The 22,734-nt window shown below is 32.4% G+C and overlaps 1 protein-coding gene across 1 annotated transcript in view; it reads right to left on the bottom strand.

Moving 5' to 3' along the window:
* Cds (CDP-diacylglycerol synthase) overlaps positions 1-22,734 on the bottom strand; it is a 107,962-nt gene that overhangs the window by 39,793 nt on the left and 45,435 nt on the right. Inside the window, exon 3 of the mRNA XM_075377780.1 lies at positions 4,760-4,856. Within this exon, the coding sequence (XP_075233895.1) occupies positions 4,760-4,856 (97 nt within the window). The remainder of the gene's footprint in view (positions 1-4,759; positions 4,857-22,734) is intronic.

Raw genomic sequence — 22,734 nt, 5'->3', positions numbered from 1 at the left:
ATACATACAACATACTGTTTTAAAACAATGTAAATATACAGTGAAATATAAACAAACATCTATTAAGCAAGCAGACGTACAGATACAAAATTATTAATTTACAACGCATAGCATCATAAACAAAGAAGCAGAGTGAATTAATTAAAGTAATCTTAATAAACTGATTTAATGGAATTTTTTTTGGATATAATTATCTTTCTTTATACATTTTAACTCCTTATTGAGGAAATATTTTTTTGAATGCTATGTTAATATAACAATTTTTTTCAGTTAAAAGAATTATTCATAATCCATAATTTCATTAGCATAAAGATAATATGAGAGGTGGGTGAAATGAAATGTATCATCACTACTAACTTGCAAATGAAAAGATATATTCAACTGAAACAAATTTAGCATAAAGTACATTTCATTTGTTACAAATAAACATAAAATGTTTTTTTTTTTGTTACAAAAACATTATATACTTATTATATACATATAAACATATACACAGTTTCTCCATGTAGTGACCATTTACAGCCACACTTTTTCTCAACAATGAACCAGTTTTCTCATTTCATCATTGAAGGATGTTGGCAGATTTCCTTGATCCACAACTTCACTGTGTCCTTCAGTTCATCATACATGTGAAATGAATACCTTAAATATACTCTTTAACTGCACAAAAAAATGAAAATCCACAGGGTGCCAAATAAGGGGAGGGGGATGGAATAAATACAAATTTAAAATTTAGAAGTGTTGGTGGTTACAATGATGCATGTGGCCAAGCATTATTGTGTAGCAGAATTATCGACTTTGTGTATTGTTAAATGTGACATATATGTATCCAAATGGTTTTAACATCTGTTATGTTTTAGTGTAGAATGCATGACCAACTCAGCTCCCAGGTAATAGGCCAAGTAAATAAATGTCTTTGGAATCTCAGAACGCAATCAAAAATATTTTTTTGCAGATGGTGGTGGTTTGAATATTTCTGATTGTGATAAACGATGGTGCTGATGTTCCATGACTGGGTTTTTCTTCTGCATTGTAATGCTGTACCCAAGTTTCACCTCCCGTTAATATTGAAAAGGAACTAATCTCCCTTCTCTCAAGAAAGTTTCAGAAGTTGAGCATAACATTCCTTTCATTGTTTGTTTTTTCTATGAGCTTGCACTCCATCCACCATGAATAGATTTTACAGTAGCCCATTTGTGCAACAGTTTGTCCAACTCTTTCTTTCGATGTGGCTATCCAAGTGGCGATGTATTAGTATGTGTTGCAACAATAATTTTGAATCAGTTCATCAATCTTTTCTTGGTGCTTTTTTATCAGTCACAGATACCTGTCGACCACTATGTGTGAAGTTCATCCTAAATATTTGCTTTACCAGCTTTTATTAATACAATTTTAGTGTCCACCAACTCACGGTACTTCGATCAAGATTCATCACAAAAAATGGCTTTAAAAGAAGATAACAAATGCCACCAGTGTTAAAACTCTTTCTGTTTTAAATATTTTATCACTACACATTGTTTTAGACGAGTTGACAAAGTACTACTCGATTCTATAAAAATGGTGACTGACAAATTTTCTTAATTACATAATTTTTTCAAAATATATTAAGTAATTTAGGAGTGAACATTTAACTAAATTTTAAATTTCAATATTCTGATAATTAAAATAAACAATATCAGTTGACTTCTTTGTCTGGCCATAGTTTGGTTGTTTAATTTGTAATAGTGTTGAAAATTATTAATTGTTGTGTATTATTAGTATATTATTGTGAAAGTTGGTTGTTAATATTAGTGTCTGGACCATTAGTTTCAACATTAACTGTTTTAAATTCGTTAATTGTAATTCTATAAGTAATAAATAATAAAAAACAGTTGCTAAGTAGTGTTTACCTAGTTTTATTATTCCTAGATATTTCTGTTTTTGCAACTCTGATTGTTTACATTTAAACAATGACAATTATTAAGAAAGTTTTTGTCCTCATTTTTCTCAAAAAATCTTTGCATTAAATCAAATAATTCATGTGCACCTTCCCAAATCAAAATCTTGATTCAATATGGTGGTTCCTAGATGGTTGATTCAAGATAAATTTCAAACACACCATGAAGTGTGTAGATCTGCACTTGTTTCTACCTCCTAGTATCCCTCAGTTTTAAAATATGAAGCTATTTCCATACTTTAATACCACTGGTATATTTTTTTGATGTTAATTACATAGTTTCATCAATTTGATATATATACATGAAACATGCTACTTAAAAAGTGTGAGTTCCACTCTAAAGAACATCCTAAAAATTGGTGAAATTTAATTTTACCTCAATATTTTTAAAAATTGGCTGGTGCTATTTTTCAGGAACTTACAGATATCATTTATATAATTACTCTTATCAGTTTGCTATACTCTTGTCTTATTTAAATATATATTCAAAAGTTTCTTGTTCCACACACCTTTTTAATGTCTATAGATAGCCTGTAAAAGATTTGTACGAGAGTGAATAGGTGCTATAGGATGGAAAAGTGTTTTTTAACCAGTACTTTTTCACTACTGGCTCAATATCATACAGGAATAGAAGGGGATCACCAGGGGGTAATCAGTTTGTGCAATTAAACAGAAAATGGAAGGACAAAAAACATATACATATAATACAAATTGAAAATCTCCTTCTTTTATAAAATAAATTAAGAAAATAGCATTACTACTTGCAACAGGAATGTATTGCTTGTGACTGATGTAATTTTAAAAATCATCACATATATAAGCACTATATTAAAATTTACATATAGTATAATTCCAGTATTTTGGAAATATCATATAATCTACTGAGATCACAATTATTGTATGGAGTACAATATAAAAACTTATTTGAAATCGTTTTAAACATATTCATAAATAGTAAAAAAAATATTAAAATTTCATTTAACATACAATCAATTTTTTAGAAATAAATTAACAAAATAGGGAATTTTTCAACAATATCATCATTACTTTGATTTCTTTAAACGAGTTAAATGTTCAATGTATTAATGTGACTTTAAAAGCTGACACTTTTATAAATCTATACATCCAACTGATAGGTCTATAATTTACTGATGGGTAAATATGAAAAAATTTAAATAATTCAATTTAAAAAAAAAAAAATTATTTTACTTAGTAAATTTAAATTTATTTTAATGAATGAAATTTGGTTCTGTAGATCTTATAATAAATTAAGTATGAATTTATTTTAATTAATAATTAAAATAGAATAATATTTTTATTTATTCTAAAATAAAACATCAATTTGGAATAAGATATTATGAATCCATGTAAACAGGGTTACATTATAAGTTTACAAATAATGTAATTATTTATCAATAGAAATCTTGTTTGGTATTCACTGTTATTAGTTGATTACTACTGTCTGAATGTGGAAATATGGAAATGGAACTTTGTAGTGTATGAATAATACCATGCTTGACCAGGATTCAAACACAGAACCCCCAGGTGAAAGGCCAAGAGACCTTAGATCAGCAATACATACATTTCTTTAATACACACATTTAACATAAAAGGCACAGAGAATATTTATTTATAATTTACCTTTTTTTTTGTTTTCCATTAAAAAAAGAAAATTTCCAATATGGCAAAGCTGCTGAGGACTAGATCATAGTATGCAGGCTGTCTAGTTCAGAAATAATTATTCAAGTTTTGAAATTGGCCAGAATATTAAAAAAAAAATCAATTCAAAGCATTTGATTGACAAGTTATTTTATACTTAAAAAATATATGTGGAATAAAGGTTACAATAAGGCTGGTGACATAAATGCAATTACAGCAGCAGAATGGAAGAGCAAACTCCATCACCGATGAAGATATGATATAAAGACACATGATGATGATGATAACACTGGGTAAGTATATTTGTCAAATCTTGAATAAATGTAACATCTATTTTCCTCTACTTCTTGAAATTTGTAATATATTTTAAGATTGTTAAAATTTAAAAAATTTCTAATTCAATCTTAGTAAACAATTTCTCCTAACAAACTGAATTATTATTCAATTTTTTTACAATCCCATGAACAGAAAACAGTTCCTCTTTAAAGGGGAAATAAGTCGAAGTAGAACATTTTTGATGTTCTACTTGTTTCTGCAGCAGAAAGGTCGTTATTTTTTTTTTCTGTTTAGCCTCTGAGAATCACCATCAGGTATTACTTCAAAGGATGATATACATGAGTGTAAATGAAGTGTAGTCTTGTACAGTCTCTCAGGTCGAGCATTACTCAGATGTGTGGTTAACTGAAACCCAACCACCAACTGGTATCCATGATCTAGTATTCAAATCTGTATAAAAGTAACTGCCTTTACTAGGATTTGAACATTGGAACTCTTGACTTCAAAATCAGCTGATTTGCAAAGACGCGTTCATCACTAGACCAACCCAGTGGGTTGTTATTATTAATTGTACTGTCTTCTTTTTTCTTTGTTTTATTTATATGGTGGTTTTGTCATTATAGTACATGTCAGCTTTAGATACGTATATTGGAGGATAATTACACAAAAGGGGCACTTGTAACACTAAATAATTTATTTCATTCTTGATGTAACCTGTCATGAGTTGTATTACTTTCCGACCCAAGCTTGCAATTTTAATTAAAATACTGGATACATTTTTTTTATAATCAAAATCTAGTTTAGCCTAAATAAACTTTTATTTGCTATTGTGTTTACACAAAAAAAAAGATGCCATAATAATAAAGGAAATATTAAACGGATACTTACAGTGACCATTAATGCCAATGGACCACCGTAAATGATTAGACAGAATCCACCAATCATTAACCATGTAAATATACCACGTATCACCCAATTTCTCCATCTGTAAACAAAATAACAAATAAATGTATTATTTAAATAAAATAACAAAGCAATTAGGATTTAAATTAAAGAAAAAAACGAAACAAGAATAGTAAAAAAAAATAAGGAAACAGAATACAATACACTTTTGCTAATTAGTAATTAATTAATTATCACTGGCTTTCAAAAATAAACAAAGAACTGGAGGAAAAATCATGAATATAACAATTACCAAATATTTTAAAGAGCTGAAAGCAAACAACAGTATTTAATGGAGATTCTTCTACGACCTTGTAAACTAAGCAATAGAATATTTTTAGGTTTAAAATATATAATTTTTTTTGAGGGATCAAATATATAATGCTAAGTAAAAATAAATGTGGTAAAAATTGTATTATTTTGTAACAATTCATAAATAAAAATTTTAAGTAATGTTGAATTATGAACATTTTTATAATAAAAAATAAATTTGATAATTACAAGGATCATTTAATAGTCAACTGACAAGAAAAATTATTACTTATTCAATAACAATGAAACTAATGCAACTTTCAAATGTAATCCCTTAGATTTAGGCATTTACCCCATCTTTCTTATTCTATAAGTAAAGAATTGTTCACCCTGGTGTCTGAGTCATACTTGTACCACATTCTTGAACTGCTCATTGTTGCTGTAAAAACTCTTTCAGGACCAAATAAAAAGAAAATGATGGTACGAAATAGGGACTGGATTTGGCAACACCTCCTGATCTGACTTTTGATATCTTTTATCTGACTTTCCTGAGTCGTTTCGCTCTTACTGCAGGAATCACTTTATTTTTTCTTCTTGCTACTGATTTTTGGAATCACTTCTAGAAATTTGAAGTCTAGCTTTGCGAACAACTTTCATTATTCATAACGCTCTTACAAAAAAACAGGCAAGAAATGAAACTACGTAACAGGTCCTTTCTTCATTTAATACTTCTTTATTACATTCTTTAAATTTTCATTTAAGTTATTGATGATTAAATTTTGTTGTTTTTATAATTATTTTAGGTTAGATTTATGAAATAATATGATTTTTACCAAATTTTTACCGACTAACTCAAAAAGAGGTTTCTTAATAGCTTCATTTTCCACTATTATAGTGGATAGTCATTTGCAATTAATATTCTTATAAAGATGTTATTTCTTTGCGTGTGGTTACCAGAAAATAGGTTATCATCTATTCTTTAATAACTTTGAAGATTAATACGTAAAAAAAAGGAATAATTCTTAAAAAAAAATTATGAAAAAACTCTTAACCATGCATCATTTTGAATTTTAATGCATATACTCTCAATGATTCTTAAACGATTTCTTGAACAAGATATAATTGAGTAGTTGGCATGCCCTTTTAAATAAATCTAAACTGTCTACTGACATAAGCTTTTAGACTGTCCAGAAATTACAATTCTATTTTCTTTTCTCCAGCAATAATATTTTTAATGTAAATACCAGCCTGCTTTTCTTCTTTTTTTTCATGGTGCTCTTTTACAATTCCTTTTTGCCTTATATACTAGTGGTTTGGAAATTATTTTGTTTCCTATCTGTGTTTCTATTTTCATTAAATATTTATGTTCCATAATTTTTGCAGTGCAACAGCATTTTTTTATGAGGTAAGAAAGCAAGCGATAATAACATTTTTGGTTGATCTGGAGAGTCTTAACATCAAGAAAGAAAAAAATGATATGCTTCCAATAAATGAAAAAGTCATGCCTCAAATTCAGCCACTATTTTTATTTAAATCATAAATAAAATTTATTAAATTTTATTTTCATTTCTTAAATTAGGGTAGAGGATGGAATAAAGTACTTTCTTTCAAGAATCATAGTTCAGTTAAAAATATCTGATGTGGACACCACATGACTTCCTTTTTTTCCAAGACCACTGAGGACAGTCCAGCAGTTACGCATTGCATATCCTCAGTGGTTGCCTGGCCACTAAACTTCCGGGACCCCACAGGATCCGACAATGTCACGCCCCGTAGGGGTCGCTCACCCAGTAGGCCAGGCCTTGGTCTTTTCTTTGTGCCATATATCAAACCAGTTCTCCTTCAAGGAGGGGATCTAGCCGGATCTCTGGTCTTTTCAGTTTCTCCCGAACTAAAGTGGTCACTCATCGAGAGCATCCCACTTCAACAAACCGCCCTCTCATGAGCAGGGCTGCCCTTGTATTTCCCTACCTCCAGTATCAGTCTCCATCCCACTCCCTAGCCTCCAGTATACTGTAGGGAGGGATGGAATTTGGGATACTTGATATGGACGGTTGGGACTGAAACCTCCAATCTGTCGCATCCCTACCTATCAAGGAGAGACCAGATTTGATTTGTATTATTCTGGTTACAAAGAGGCTATGTTATATGTTATCCCATTCATGTTTTCCTTTTAGCATATACTACAGTGTGTTTTCCAGATGCAATTGACTTATCCCAAATGAGTGCCTAATCTCTTCCCATCTATTATAATTGTATATAGAGTACACTACCGAGTTAATTTTGTTACATTATTGTATGGTCTGCCTACCAAAACAATGGAGGTAAGCCCCAAACTCATTGTGTCCTGTTAAAAGTTGTGTGAGATGGAAGCCCACCTCTCCATACCCCATGTTTATCCATATGCTGATTTGGGGAATTATCCTTCTGGTCCAGCCTCCACAGTCTGATATTTCCCATTGTGCGTGCCATTCTTGAAGCATCTATCTTTTAGCTTCACTTCTAGGTATCCCACACTTAACTCGTCAAGAGTATCAGAACCCAAGCCCAACAGGGGGTATTCCTGCTATGACTTCTACAGCGTTTTTTTATACAATCTTATACGCAGATACAATTTGTATCGCAGCTCTCCTCTGCAGGGCAGATACCTTATTTAGGTTTTTCTTCTTATCAAAGGCCTCAGTCCATGCTGGGACCGCGTATAAAATAATTGTCATTGCAACTGACAAAATTACTCTCCTTTTCGACAAACATGGACCCCTGTGTCTGGTCATGAGCCTGCTCAACTTACCAATCACAACCTCGACTCTCTGCTTTACCCTATTCAAGTGCTCCGTACAGAGCCTGCTGGTTTGCAACCACACACCTAGGTATTTAATACATCTAGACGTGGGGATTATCGTGTCCCCTACTCTGACTTGTATTTCTCTGATTCTTCTCCTCATATTAAGGTGATCGCCGATGACTTATTAGGCACTAATGTCAGTCCTCTCCGTTCAAGCCACCTTTGTGTACTATCAACCGCGACTCCTGCACTTCCTTGTACGCCTATTAAATTACACATACACATTTTTTGCTGCACTTCATTTAAACTTATTTGATTTGAAAGTGAGATACGATCCTCCAATTCTTTGATAAAATGAACACATAATTTCATTTTGGTAGACACCACATTGTATCAAATTTTTTGTGGTGTCCGTATCAGCATTTTATATTAGTTTATATATTAATTTTGTTTCACGTCGTTAAAATAGTGGTGTATGTGAGAATGTGTCAGATCTGTAATTATGCAAACATCTGTGTGCTGACTTCATATACATATTTTTTTTTTAACTTTTTTTTTTAATTTAAAAAAATTGATTTATTAATAATTAACATCTGTAAAAATGTTTGATTTAAAATGGAAGCACATAAAATTCTATTTCACTAATAACATCTGATTTTTTTCCAATTAGTTTTTAATAATTATTAAAAAATCAATATATTTAAATTAAAAAAAAAAGTTAAAAAAGAAAGGAAATGAAGTCGGTCAAATCAATGTGCCGTCACCTTGTAATCCAAATATTTCATTAATTAAAATTCTATTTGACTATAACTCTGGAACAAATGAAACTTAAATACCACTTATGATATATCATTGAAAAGCTCTCAAATGAGGGCTTATTAATGCAGTTAATAAGATTTCAATGATGTTCGTAAGTGCTTATTACTGCAATTAAGAGAAAGTCCAAAACCAATTTTTTTGGATTTTGGACTTTTTTGGACACTTTTGGTCCAGTCGATTATAATCAAGGGAGGGGGGGTCCAACTAGATGTTACAAAAGCCCTAAATCAAAAATTTGAACAATCTATGGCTAATCGTTTTTGAGTTATGCGAGATACATACATACGTACAGACGTCACCCCGAAACTAGTCAAAATGGATTCAGGGATGGTCAAATTGGATATTTCCATTAAAATCTGAAAACCGAAATTTTTCACGATTACAATACTTCCTTTACTGTGTATACATGTAAGTAAAAATCCCCATTCGATTTTTAAAGCAACTTTAAACTACATTTTTCTGTGTTGAATTTTTGTTACCAATGTGATATCCAAGATATAAGTACTATACAAGCATTTTCATAAGTAATACAAGTGTACCTTCCTAATCAGAAAAAAAAATGATTCATGTAAGCCCCCCCCTGTTATCTTTACACTAATTTTCTAAGAAAAATATTGTATAATGTACTCAAATAAAAGCAGTAAATCAATTTCTTCTAAAAAGAAAAAGAATTATTGTGTCCGATTAAATTAGAATGTCAACTTTTATTATTAATACCTACCTACTTAAGATTCAAAGTTAAATAGAATTTAAAAAAAAGAAAAGGTTTACAATATTAGAAATAGTCACACTTGTTACAGTTTGAATAATTAATTCTATAACGGAGAGTAAATAATAACAAATTACATAATTTTGCAAGATATATACAAAAAAAATCTGATATAGACACCACATACATGACTTCCTTGTACGCCTATTAAATTACATATACACATACTTTTTAAAACGAAAATACATAAAATTTTATTTCATTAATTACATCTGAATATTTTTTCCCCTTGCATTGTTATTATTAAATTATTATTTATCGTAATTTTTTTTATATAATCAGAGGTTAATAATTATTAATAAATCAATATATTTAAATAAAAAAAAAAAAAAAAAGGTTAAAAAAACGGAGATTAAGCCTGATTCAAACCGATGTGCCTTCACCTTCTAAGATCAAAATGTTTAATTAATTAATTAAAATTTCGTTTGGCTATAACTCTGGAACCAATGAAAATAAGTACCAATTATGATATATCGCTGAAAAGCTTTCAATGAGGGCTTATTACTGCAGTTAAGAAAAAAAGTCCAAAATCCATTTTTTGGGGATTTTGGGCTTTTTTGGACACTTGTGGTTTAGTCGATTGCAATCAAAAAGGAAGGCGCACAACTAAATGTTACAACAATCCTAAATACAAAATTTCAAAATCCAAATGTTACAACAGTCCTAAATCCAAAATTTCAAAATCCTACGGCTAGTCGTTTTTGAGTTATTTAAGATACGTACATACATACGTCACGCTGAAACGAGTCAAAATGGATATTTCCGTTGAAATCTGAAAACCGAAATTTATAGCTATCACAACTTCCTTTACTTCGTACAAGGAAGTAAAAAAAAAAATTGAAAATAAAAACAATTAGAGAAAATAATACAATATAATAACAAGGCATAAGTAATTCAAGGTCATATTACTTTGGTGGATAAGTGAATGAAGAAAATTAAACAACATAGTCTTATGTATGTTTGACTTTGGTAAAACTTTTAAAAATACTACGGGAAAAATAATTATTTCATTGATTCAACAGAACTAGTATAAAAATATACCATTAAAAAAAAACAAGCATCAAAACAGAATAAAAAAGATAAAGATGGTTTAGTATTAAAAGCTATTTCAGTAACGTATACTTTGAACTGATAAATAATTATCATGTAATATGTATGTACAGTTCATAGTAAAAGAATATTAGAATTTAAGGCATGAATTGAATAAAAATAAAAATACCAAGCAGTATTTTGTTTGTGAAATTCTCAATCTCAAATAATTTCGTTACGTAATCAATCAATTTCAATGTGCACATTCTTTGCTGCTCGGAAAATGTCCAATCGATGTTCAGTTTCTACTCATACATTGTCTGTAATAGTTATAATTGATCCCTTAATTCTTTCCTTTCAATGATTCAGATCACATAATTTCTGTGAATTAACGTTTTTAATGTGTCCCTGCAAGAAAAAAATCACAGGAGGTTAGGTCCAAACTTTTTGGAAACCAGGATATACGACCTTTTCAGCCTACCCATTTATCTACAAATTTGTCATTCAAAGCTCAGCAAAGGGATGCAATAAAGTGTGGGATTGCACTGTCTTATTGGAGGTACAATTTGTTACACATTATTATAATTAATAGTTTTTTCAGCAAAAGATCCAATTACATGATTTTTTATTGCACTACACCAAACATTAACTTTAGGTGTTAACATGCTTTCTCAAAAATTAAATGTCGGTTTTCAGATACCCATACTCATGAATTATGTGAAATAATGCATACATTAACTTGAGAACTAGCTTCATCTGCAAAAATTTCACAGTTTACTAATGATTTGTTTTCACTAAATTTGTATAAGATTTCAAAACCAATCTAGGAACATTTTTCTGTGGTTTCATTTCTTACAGCATCTAAATTTTATATGCATAGAAGTGCAACCATTTTTTTTGGAAATTTATGAATGTTATTTTTTAAATTTGTAACTCAGAGGCTTCGATGATCGATGGCTTTATTAGAACTTCTAACTGCAGAACATTTGATTCACTCAACACTAAGGCGACATTTTGAGGCGTATCAATTCAGAATGGTTGGTCAGCACCGGAGAAGACCGCATTCTTGAATACCGCACTTCAGAGCCTGGCGGCGGAAGTTCGTCAGGGTATGCCATCCATGGACGGCTATGACGAAGTCATGGTAGCATTTGATGGTCGCTTAGGGCAGCAAAGCTTGGTGGCTAGCTGCATGTGCCAGCCACGGGGACGAGTGCAAAGGCTAACATTCGCATCCGTTATCGGACAGCCAGGTCAATAGGCATTAGCCGGGCTGCCACCCGGATACATTGAGGAGGCAGCACGCAGAGATCAAGAAGAATCTTCTTCTGGGGTTGGCGAGGTTAGTCAACGACGCCTTACTCAGGCTCTGCGACTGAGGCAGTCGGCGCGCTGTCTCGACCTACTACTCGTCTTCGGAGAATGGGAGTCCACTGCGATTAAGAGTCGGCGGACGACACCGTGACTTCCATGACAGCGCCAGTTACCGGGACGGCTACAACGGGATAGCGAAGGTCGCCTGCGGCAGCATCAAATAGCAAGCGTCAACCAGTCTACTGGAACTGCGGCAAACCAAGCCACCGAAAAGTAGACTGCAAGAAGAAGTCTGTTTCCGTTCAATTTCGGACCTGCTAAGAAGACTGTAACGGAAGGAACCAATCGGGAAGGTGTAAGCTTGCAGTCTGGGCAGCTCATAGATGTTTAAAAGGAAAGGCGCCGAAAAAGAAGAAACCAACAGCTCGCTGCGTAGAACACGGCAAAGAAGATGAAGTCAAAGCAGGTGAAAGGTACGACCTCCGGTCAAACAGTGCGATCGGATCAGGAAGACAAGAGAAGGATCTCCGAATTCCAGACTACACTCAGGAGGAACCTTACGCTCCATTGAACAGAATCGACGACGTAGTCTACAGGAATCAGCGAGTTCAAGAAAGAAGAAAATGATGGTTCATCTGGCGCCTTATCAGGAAGGTGTTGGTTTCCCATCCGACGAACAGCTTTAAGGAGGCTGTGTAATAAGTCCGTTATAGCGGGCCTGAGTAACGGATTCCTACCAATTATTATGAAAGTAATAGAAAATATAATAATTGGAGTAATTCAGAAAGGGACAAAAAGGAGAACCCTTTTTGTAAAGAATAGGTCCGTTTTATGATCGTTCTTTGTTATACTGCCTGCTGACAAACAATAAACACCTGTTGTACGGTGAGAAGAGAAGGTTTGGAATTCATTGGAACAAAAGCCTCGGTCAGCTGTTCTCACGCTTTGACTTGGGTCCAGACCGACAGGTAAAAAGGCTAGTAGTACAAATAGCCCAATAAGACCAGCTAAAAAAAGAGTTTCATTAGAACCAGTCTGCGAGATGTTACGGCGCCGATTCCGCAAGAGCAGTTCTGCGAGAAGACTGCGAGTTGTGTGGGTTCGGCGGAGTTCTGCGAACCAGTCGAGCGAGACGTTACGGCGTCGGTCCATTCCAACCCCGTAGGGGGAAGGCACCCACCTTATGACATTACCGGTCGCCACACCACTCCCTCCGTTCCAAGCCCTGAGGGGCTTTACCGCAGGTCGTCTTTAGATTCTCTAACTGATTGCATCTCACAGTCATCAGACAGGCTTCAGTCGGGATGCCAACGATGTAAATGCCTCGGCAAACATTTGCATCAGCAAAATACAAATCAAATTTTGCCTTCATGTAGGTCTCAAACTGACATCTTCACATCCAACCAAACATGATTCCCTCAAACTAACTAGCCGAGTCCGCGGAAGCGCGAACCCCGCGCCTAGTCTAACTTTGACAACGCCGATCGTGAATGTGAATGCCTCAGAAAACGAACGAGTTGGAAGTTAAATCAGCGCTACTTCATACCAATCAAAATTATGTTTTACGCAACATAGAAATACAGACCTACACCAAAATAACTCGACCAAATTAGGTCAACTAACAAGGGGAACGTAACATCATTCCGATCCGTGTAGGAGCCGGGGACAAACCCCGCACCACCACCCGATCCCATCATTATGTCTTGCATGGTTTTACAGTCACGAACACGACCGCCACCAGCAGAGGGAAGCCACACCCCCGGTCACACGGGTTAACATACCCCGGCGGCGCGGCCACCCCCACCAGTGGAAGCCCCAAAGCGAATCACAAACAATACCAATATAACCGTGGCACGATGCCAAAGCGCCTACCTCCAATTAATCAAATGCCTAAGCCGGAACCCTAGCCACCCGGGATCCTACCACGATCGAGTACCTTGATTAAACTCCCTCTGCAGACCTACACACCACAAGGGCGCGAAGAAAACCAGCCACTATACACCACTCCTCGTGGATCATCCAGTTAATACGGAGATCCAGAAAGGAATGTATTCTCTCAAGTTCCCTAACAGCTCATGTACGTTCGACCTCGTATCGGGGACAGATGTAGAGGACGTGGTCCACTGTATCATCAGTCCCACAATCCGGGGATTGACTCGAATCCACCAGCCGAAACCTAACCAAATTCGCCCGAAAGGCACCATGTCCGCAAAGAAACTGTGTGATATACCGATTGGGGGAAATCCATCCAATCGCACCTAAATCAGACACTATAGGAAATATACCATGCGTGTAGCGACCAGTGGGAGATTCGTCCCACCTGACCTGCCAAGACTTAAGGCCCCGGTCTTCAATCTCCTGCTTTCGTTCTGACATCAATAGGTTATTTACCTTGAAAATGTAGCCTTACTTCGTTCATTAGCCAAGATATCTATGGTTTGACTCCGGCTATAACACAGACTCCCTTCCGCGAGACTGTTCTGTAACCGCCTATAACTGCCAGCAAGAGGAGTCACTGGGCCGCAGCAAAATATCTGCATAATACCTAAAAGCCATGCGGTGAGCCCAGACAGGCGCAGCATACAACATAATAGCTTCGCTGACACCTTTGTAAAGGATACGCATGGTACGGTAATTCAACCCCCAATCGGGATGAATGACCCTACGGATTCCATAAAAAGTATCAGTAGCCTTTTTTGCTACATACTGTAGATGTTCCTTGAACCGAAAATTCTCATCAAGGATTAACACCCAGGTATTTTTGAGTCGTAACGAATCAAACGGGGAGACTAGCCATCCGAACCCGGATTCGTTGGGAAGCAGGCAATCGGCCTTTAAGCAACATCATTGAGGTTTTCTCTGGGCTGAAAATCATCTTATGTTGAAGACTCCACAGTAGGAGTGTTTCACAAGGACGAGCAGCTTGGAACTCTACCTCGTTACGCGAATTCTCTTCAATCAGTAGCAGCGCGTCGTCAGCATAAGCGATGACACGACAACCACACGGCAACCTTAAACGCAACATCGAATCGAATTCTATGATCCAAAGAAGGGGACTCAAAACACTGCCCTGAGGCCATCCTTTAGTTAAGGTCCTACGAACCTCAGAGCCGCCGTCACGCAGGGAAACGGTCCGATGGCTGAAATAACTTTGAGAGAACGTCTAGTCCATTTCGTGTACACTTACGCTTCTGCACCTGAAACAGGGCAGAGGGCCACCATAAGTTGTTAAATGCCCCGGATATGTCCAGAAAAATCCCTAATACATATTTACATGGACTAGAAGAAGCTATATCCAACACCTTTGATATGGCATCCTCAGTGCTCTTGCCCGGTCGGAAAGCATCCTGGTTATCCATTAGCAAATGGTCAGTGGCCAATCTAACAATAACACAAAAATATAGGACCTTCTGAAAAAAAACGTTAGTGGACTATAAGAAGAACTAACAGTAGGATCTTTGTCGCCACCTTTGAACAACACTAAGTCTCCACGGCATCGGTCAAGCGAGGAGAGTCACAAATGTGAGTCTACGAGACGCCAGTCCAGCAAGGAGAGTGCTGAATCCAGTTCGATACAAGTAAGATGACGCCACGAGTAATTCAATAAACAAGAAATACAACCCGTGAGTTACAGCAAAACTATAAGTGAAAGAAATAATACAATAAACTTCATTCATAAACTGTTAGGGCAGATAGTAAAGGAATTTGCAAGTGAACACTATACGATTGTTTGTTAATACAAGACTAGTGGTTAAAAAGGGTTAAAACTAGTGTTTTTTTTTTGTTTTTTTTTAATGGGTTTGAATTCTGATCTTTTCTATTTATCTAACTGGAACATATTCCGAACGATTATTTATTTTGAACTATATCTTGTATGTAATCTGTATTTATTATTTACTATTGGCATTTATCACTATTTGATGTGTAATATACGATTGTTATTCTTTGTTTACGTTATGTATTATCTTCTGTTTTTATGTCATACTTATTTTGCATGTATTATGTTATGTATAAACTGTTTGATTTGTTGTTATTGACGTGTAATATTATTATGGTTTACTATATTATCCTGATTATTATTGTGTTTGTAATTACTATATTAATATTTTTGTTCATTAATTGTTTTATTATTGTCTCACTATTGTTATTATTATCATAATTGTATTTATCAGCATTGTTATTATTATTAATTAGTCTGGTTATAATTATGAACAGTTAAACTATATAAACATTCTAAATTGTCATCCACTCAATATCCTGATCGAGCCGCGAGAGAGATAGGGGAAGGGGGAGAGAGAGAGCGATACAGAAAGATGCTTGTAAAATGCTATACAATGACAAGTTAATTTACATCAGTTATATAGGTTTCTCCAATGAGAACACTGAATTATATGAAATTTTACCCCACAATTAATAAATTAATTGAAAATATGTAATACACTGTGAATATTATGCAAAAGGTTACTAGCTGGAAAAAAAATATTATGTAAAATTTATGAACAAAAATATGAGGAAACGGGAACCGTAAGACAAAAGAAATATTTTATAACCAGTTCCAAAAAAAAAAAGTAAGACTAATGAATTCTTTTAACTGAAATAATTTCATTTCATATGATTCATTACAGAAAATTAGGCTTCTTTATAAATATTTTTTACATTAGAAAAACAAACATTTTTTTAAATAAATGAAATAAGGTTTTTTTTTGAAAAATCAAATTTAAATAAAATAAAATGTTTCTTCTCAAAAGTTCTTCTAACTTTTTAACAATAAAATAAAAGGAGATTCTCAATCTAAGAAATTCTTTTTACCTATATTCAAGCTTTACATTTCATAAAATTATTTAATAATTCTGATGATTCCATTGTAATTTTTTTTTTTTTTAAATTAAGAGGAAAATTTTTTTAAATGAAGAATTACATTATATGTAAAGATCATTTGAAAGTTTTTTTGTAATCATGTGTCCACTGGTTTTTACAGTGTAAAGATATAAAACCTGATTTCATTCTAACATCCAAAGTATTTTAATACAAAAGAAATTCAAGAAAAGTATTTGGAAAATGAATAAATATATATCCCCACATTCCTACACTTAAGTATTGTATATATTTCGCTCTTTGACAGTACTTTTGGTAGGCAAAGTGATAATTTAAATAAAAAACAAAAATAAAAAATTGAAATAAAATAATGTTTAAAATTTTGAGATGTAGGAGCCTTGATAACTATTATATCTCCATCCCAATTGTAACCAAAATTAAATGTCATAAATGACTCACAATCAGAATTACATGAAAATTGCTAAATAAGCCTGAAAATTTCAAGCAAAATAATATCTGATGAAAAAAAGCCCAAAAATTTGGCTTATTACCCCCCACCACAACCCCTGAATGAAACTGTCAAATACATAACCAAAGTTATATACCAATGTAATGGAATCATCTACTTAGTATAAGAATGTGATATGACTCCAAAAACGACATAAAAATAACAAGTTTGAATAACAACAAACACCATCAGAAACTGCTTAACTGCAGAGTCTTAAAAGAGGCCCCATCACTCAGTAATTTATACTAAATGTTTATTTTTGTTAAAATGCATATACCGGTATGAGATGGGTAAAATAATATGGAAGGTGGTGGTACATCCGGATGAAGATGTTATGTTGGATGGAGTGGGGTGGACAGTTTATTACCTGCACATTTGGTTACTGCCAGTCTGTGTTGAGCACTGGCTTTTGAACAAGGTTGTGTAATTATTTGTTGTTGTTTATTAAAATGTGGATTAACTGCTGCTGAATGTGTATTTGTGATAGACATTTATTTAGAGACGAAATCTAATGTTGTGTGTAAGCATAAGTTCAGGAAAAAATTTGAAAAGGAAGTACCAGTGACAAGTGCTATTCATTAGTTAAAAAAATTTCTGAAACAGGTTCAGTGATGGACCAGAAACGTGCCAAACACAGGTTAGTTTTAATGATGCAGGTCATACAGGACATTAAAACCTTATAATTGTATAAGATCTCCTCATAAATCTTTGCAGAAGCTATACTGGTAAAAGAATACTTCACTAGGTTCACCCCAGACTGCAGTGAGGAGAATGCTGAAATGTTATTGAATGTAGGTTTTCCATGAGCTAATGCTGATTATACTAAAAAGGTTCACTACTGTCAATGGTTCAAGAACTTCATTAGAGACAACACTGGCATTCTAGATCAAGTGCTTTTCACAGATGAAACAAGGTTCCAACTTGGTGGGTATATAGTCAGAAATACAGGACCTGGGGCAAATGGATGAGTGTGACTGCTAGTTGCAACAGGATAGTACCACTTGCTCGGCTTACCTCTACTATAGACATACAGGATTTTTTCAGTGGAAGAATCATTTTTAAAGGTTTGTGGCTATAAAGATTCCCTGATCTGACTAATCCAGATTTCTTTCTGTGGGGTTAGTTAAAACAAAATTGTTTATAGGAGCAATCCAATACACACACCCTGCAGGAGTTGAAGACAAAAATTAACAATGCAATCCGGGAAATAACATGAAAATAAAGTTGAAACGTTGAAAAGTCCATAGAAGTGGATGGACATCATTTTCAACACCTGTAAATTACTATGCGTTTGGCAATAAACTATTATTTATAAACTAAGTAAGTGATGGGGCCTCTTTTAAGTTGAACATTCTGATATAAGGGGTACTAAATTATGTGAAAGAATTTCTTATGTTTTAACTAACATTTTGAGATATGGGACCCATGATGTCCAAATCTCCCTAACACCTTGACCAATTGTGACAAAAATTAAATAACATTAATATCATACATACAAAATTCATCAAAATCAGTCCCTCTAGTCTAAAGAATAAACAAAAAATCTGATGTAGACACCACATGACTTCCTTGTATGCCTATTAAATTACATATACACATTTTTTGCTGCACATCATTTAAACTTATTTCATTTGAAAGTGAGATATAATCCTCCAATCCTTTAATAAAGTGGACAGTTACACAATTGCATTGTGGTGGACACGAAACCACATTGTATCACATTTTTTTGTGGTATCCGTATCAGCATTTTATATTAGTTTATATATTAATTTTGTTTCACGTCACTCAAGTAATTATGTGGTGTAAGTGAGAACGTGTCGGATCTGTAACCATAGACACATCGGTTTGAATATGACTTCATATACAAATATTTTTAACTTTTTTAATTTAAATTTAAATATATTGATTTATTAATAATTATTAATCTCCTTAAATATTTTGAATTAAAATGAAGGTACACAGAATTTTATTTAACTAATAACTTCTGATTTTTTCTTTTTTTTCTTTTTATTGTTATTATGGAATTATTTATTGGAAAAATTGTTTTACAATCAGAAATTAATAATTATTAATAAATCAATATATTTAAATTGAAAAAAATAAGAAAAGGTTAAAAAAATATATGTATAAGAAGTCAGATTCAAAACGATGTGCCTTCCCCTTGTAAGATCAAAATATTTCATTAATTAAAATTTCATGTAGCTGCAGCTCTGGAACCAATTAAAATAGGTACCATTTATGATGTATCATTAAAAAGCTCTCAATGAGGGCTTATTACGGCAATTAAGAAAAGTCCAAAATCCAATTTCTTTTTTGTATTTTGGGCTTTTCTAGACACTTTTGATGTAGTCAATTGCAATCAAAAGAAGAGGTGCCCAACTAGATGTTACAACAGTCCTAAATCCAAAATTTCAACATTCTACAGCTATTGTTTTTGAGTTATGCAAGATCCATATGTACATACATACAGATGTCACACCAAAACTAGTCAAAATGGATTCAGAGATGGTCAAAATGAATATTTCCGTTGAAATCTGAAAACCAAATTTTTCACGATTGCTATACTTCCTTTACTTCGTAGAAGAAAGTAAAAATGGGCCGCAACATAAATGTATATGTACATACATATGTACTTCCAGAATTTTCAATACTAAAATTGTGTTTTTTTTAATTAGGTCATGAAATATAAAAACCCTGACCTGCTTACCTAATCCTTAGTACACCACAGCTACACATACAACTATACAGCCAGGAATGGAAAAATAGTTTTTTAAATTTATGTTAGATATTTTTTTAAAAATTTATCCCAAATTCTAAATGGTAAAATTTAAACGATCAATGATAAAGAATTTTGAGTTAGTTTTATCATTTTTCAACTACTTTATAACACAGAGAATAAGGCAAATTAAAAAAAATATTTGCTATATTTCTTAAAATTTTTTTAGTTTTGTTTTTTTAAGTTAGTGCTAATGATGTAGAAGTATTGCTAAAGTGCTACTTAAAATGAGTGTGCTTAGGACTTTTTTTTACAGACTGTAAACAAAAATTGGTTGCTTTATAGTAATAATAATGAACACACAATTTAAAAAAGTTACACAGTTATTACCAATTAACATTTTATTAGCAGTAACATAATGCTATACTACACTTTTCTTAATAATAATTCTGTTTCAATAAAAAAAAAAAAAAAAAACACTGTACCAACTAATGAGCATATCTAGATGTTTTTTTAAATTAATATTTTACATCAAAGTATACATTTTAAAATTAAAAATCTCTGAATAAGCATGTTGAATGTGTATTACATTTAAAATAGTTCCAGAGGAACTACAGGAATACACCTCTTTCAACACCAAAACCATATCAAAACACTGAATATACTCATTAAAACAAACATCAATGACTCAACATTGAATATACAGAGATAATTTGTACTGTGTACTAATGTAAAACTGCAGTGACATTTATCAGTTCCTAACAGATTGCAGAAAGGCTGATTTCAGAAATTGGAAGAAAAGATTATAAAAACTCCAAGACTGAATTTCGAAGAAAAATACTGAAAAAAAACTATTACAAAGAGAAGAATGATCACAGAAGTAGCAACAGTAAAGGCAAAGTAACAATTCAAGAGGTATCTTGGAAATTGTATAAAATCAAGTATTTTGATAATTTATCAAGTATGCTTAAAGTCCTTTCGTCTAATATTTTAATCAACATTATTTATCACTGAGTACCAAAAGATATGATTTTCTGATTACTTTTAAAACTGAATGAAGAGGTTTACAGGCATTTTGCATTAGGATGAATTCTTTATTCTTGACAGATCAGAGAACTATCAAAATGATAGTGTTCGGGACTGATAGCAACATGTTAATAATTTTTTTCATGTGTATTTTTTTTATTAAAAGATGCCAGACTTATTCAATCTCGGATGACTTCATTAAAGACAAAATTTAGTACTACATACAAATAGCACAGAGGAAAAGGCAATGCAAAACTGAATGAAACAATCGTTTCATCAGCAATAGAAAAAAAACCTCATCTTGTATAAAACGTAGTAAGCTGGAGAATTACAAGAATTACGAAAATTCCCTAATTCTGATAATAAATGCAGCTATCAGTATTATCTTCTTAGCATGAAGTAAAACTGGAAAATCAGTTTTTTTGCTTTTCCAACTTTTAATTGTTTTCATCTCTGAACTTACTGTGTTGAGGTCTGGCTATTAATGGATCAAGTCCACTATGTTATTACAGCATATGATCGGTTCGTAATGAACAAATTTCTTTATCTAAAATTTCATTTCTCTTATTTCATGTTCCAGATCATTGCAGTTTTATTCTCTTATATTATTTTCCTTAAGTAAAAATCCCTGTTATTCCTCAGGTTTTTTGTGATTAATAATGTTTTCATTCTATTAAAAAATATTATCAACATTTTTCAAACATTTTTATTTAAAAAATATACTGTATATAAAAAAAGATACAGTGTTTAAGAAATATACTTAATACACTAAAACAATAAAACTATCCTAAAACTAATATTAATTATAAAGAACTAATATTAATTATAAAGAATAAAAAAAAAGTAGAGAATTGTTATTCAACAATTTGTTGTTATATACTTACTACTGAACAAAAATAATAAAATGGGTCAACAGATGTAATACAAAGAAATAAACCATGACTCAATGCTTTACAAAATACAGATGAATATGCAATTATAAACAGTTCAGATGGCAAGACACATCAATTCTTAGAAGCATTAATATTTAAACTATCTTAAGATTTATAACAATTAGTTACTATTAAAAATAACATGTAGCGTATAAAATTAGAACATACTTCATAAAGTGAATAATAATTCTAAACATGAATATTTCAATGAACTTCTCTTATGTATACATACAGAGTGTATCACGAAGTTCTTCCGAGACCTTCATAACCTACTCTACTCATGAAAATAGCAGAAAAAGTTCATGTAAACATATTTCCTAAAATCATTCATTTCCAAGTTACGGCTAGTGAAAGATTTCTGTCAGATTTTGGCTATTCTGGTGAAATGAGGTTGTATTAAAATTTTTAGTACATGAAAAGAAGCAGAATTTACAATTTCTAACGGCTTTTGACCTGAAAAATAAAATAAAATAAGTTCCAGAATCATACCTACAGTAGTTTTTGAGAGATCTGGGGTGAAAACCAAATAATTGGGTGAAACCCAATTAATAAAAGACCTCGTTTTTTATGTTTGACATACAATGCCTTTGTTAAATGGGTAATAAACACATAAAAATTTTAAACAAAACTTGTAAAGAACTTAATTCTGACCAAAATTGTGTAAGATAAGTTGAATAAAACAAAGAGAATTTAGAAAAATTCAAATTTTATTAAGAAAAAGTACATTACTACATTTAGCAGAAGTATTTATTTAATGTAAACAAAAACCAAATTCTTTTGTGTGATGTGAAAAATTTGTAAAAACAAAATTTACCATTAAAAATTGCTGTTGGAAAAAAAAAACTGAAAATTAAGACAATTGTAAATAAAAATAAATAAATGAAAATTACTTAGATAATTTTTTTATTAAGGACAGAAATACAATAAATTATTTGAAAAATTACTATTTCAAAGTT

This window comes from Lycorma delicatula, chromosome 10 (assembly GCF_047948215.1).
Source record: "Lycorma delicatula isolate Av1 chromosome 10, ASM4794821v1, whole genome shotgun sequence".
Taxonomy (NCBI): Eukaryota; Metazoa; Arthropoda; class Insecta; order Hemiptera; family Fulgoridae; genus Lycorma; species Lycorma delicatula.
This window is presented reverse-complemented; position numbering and strand designations above follow the sequence as displayed.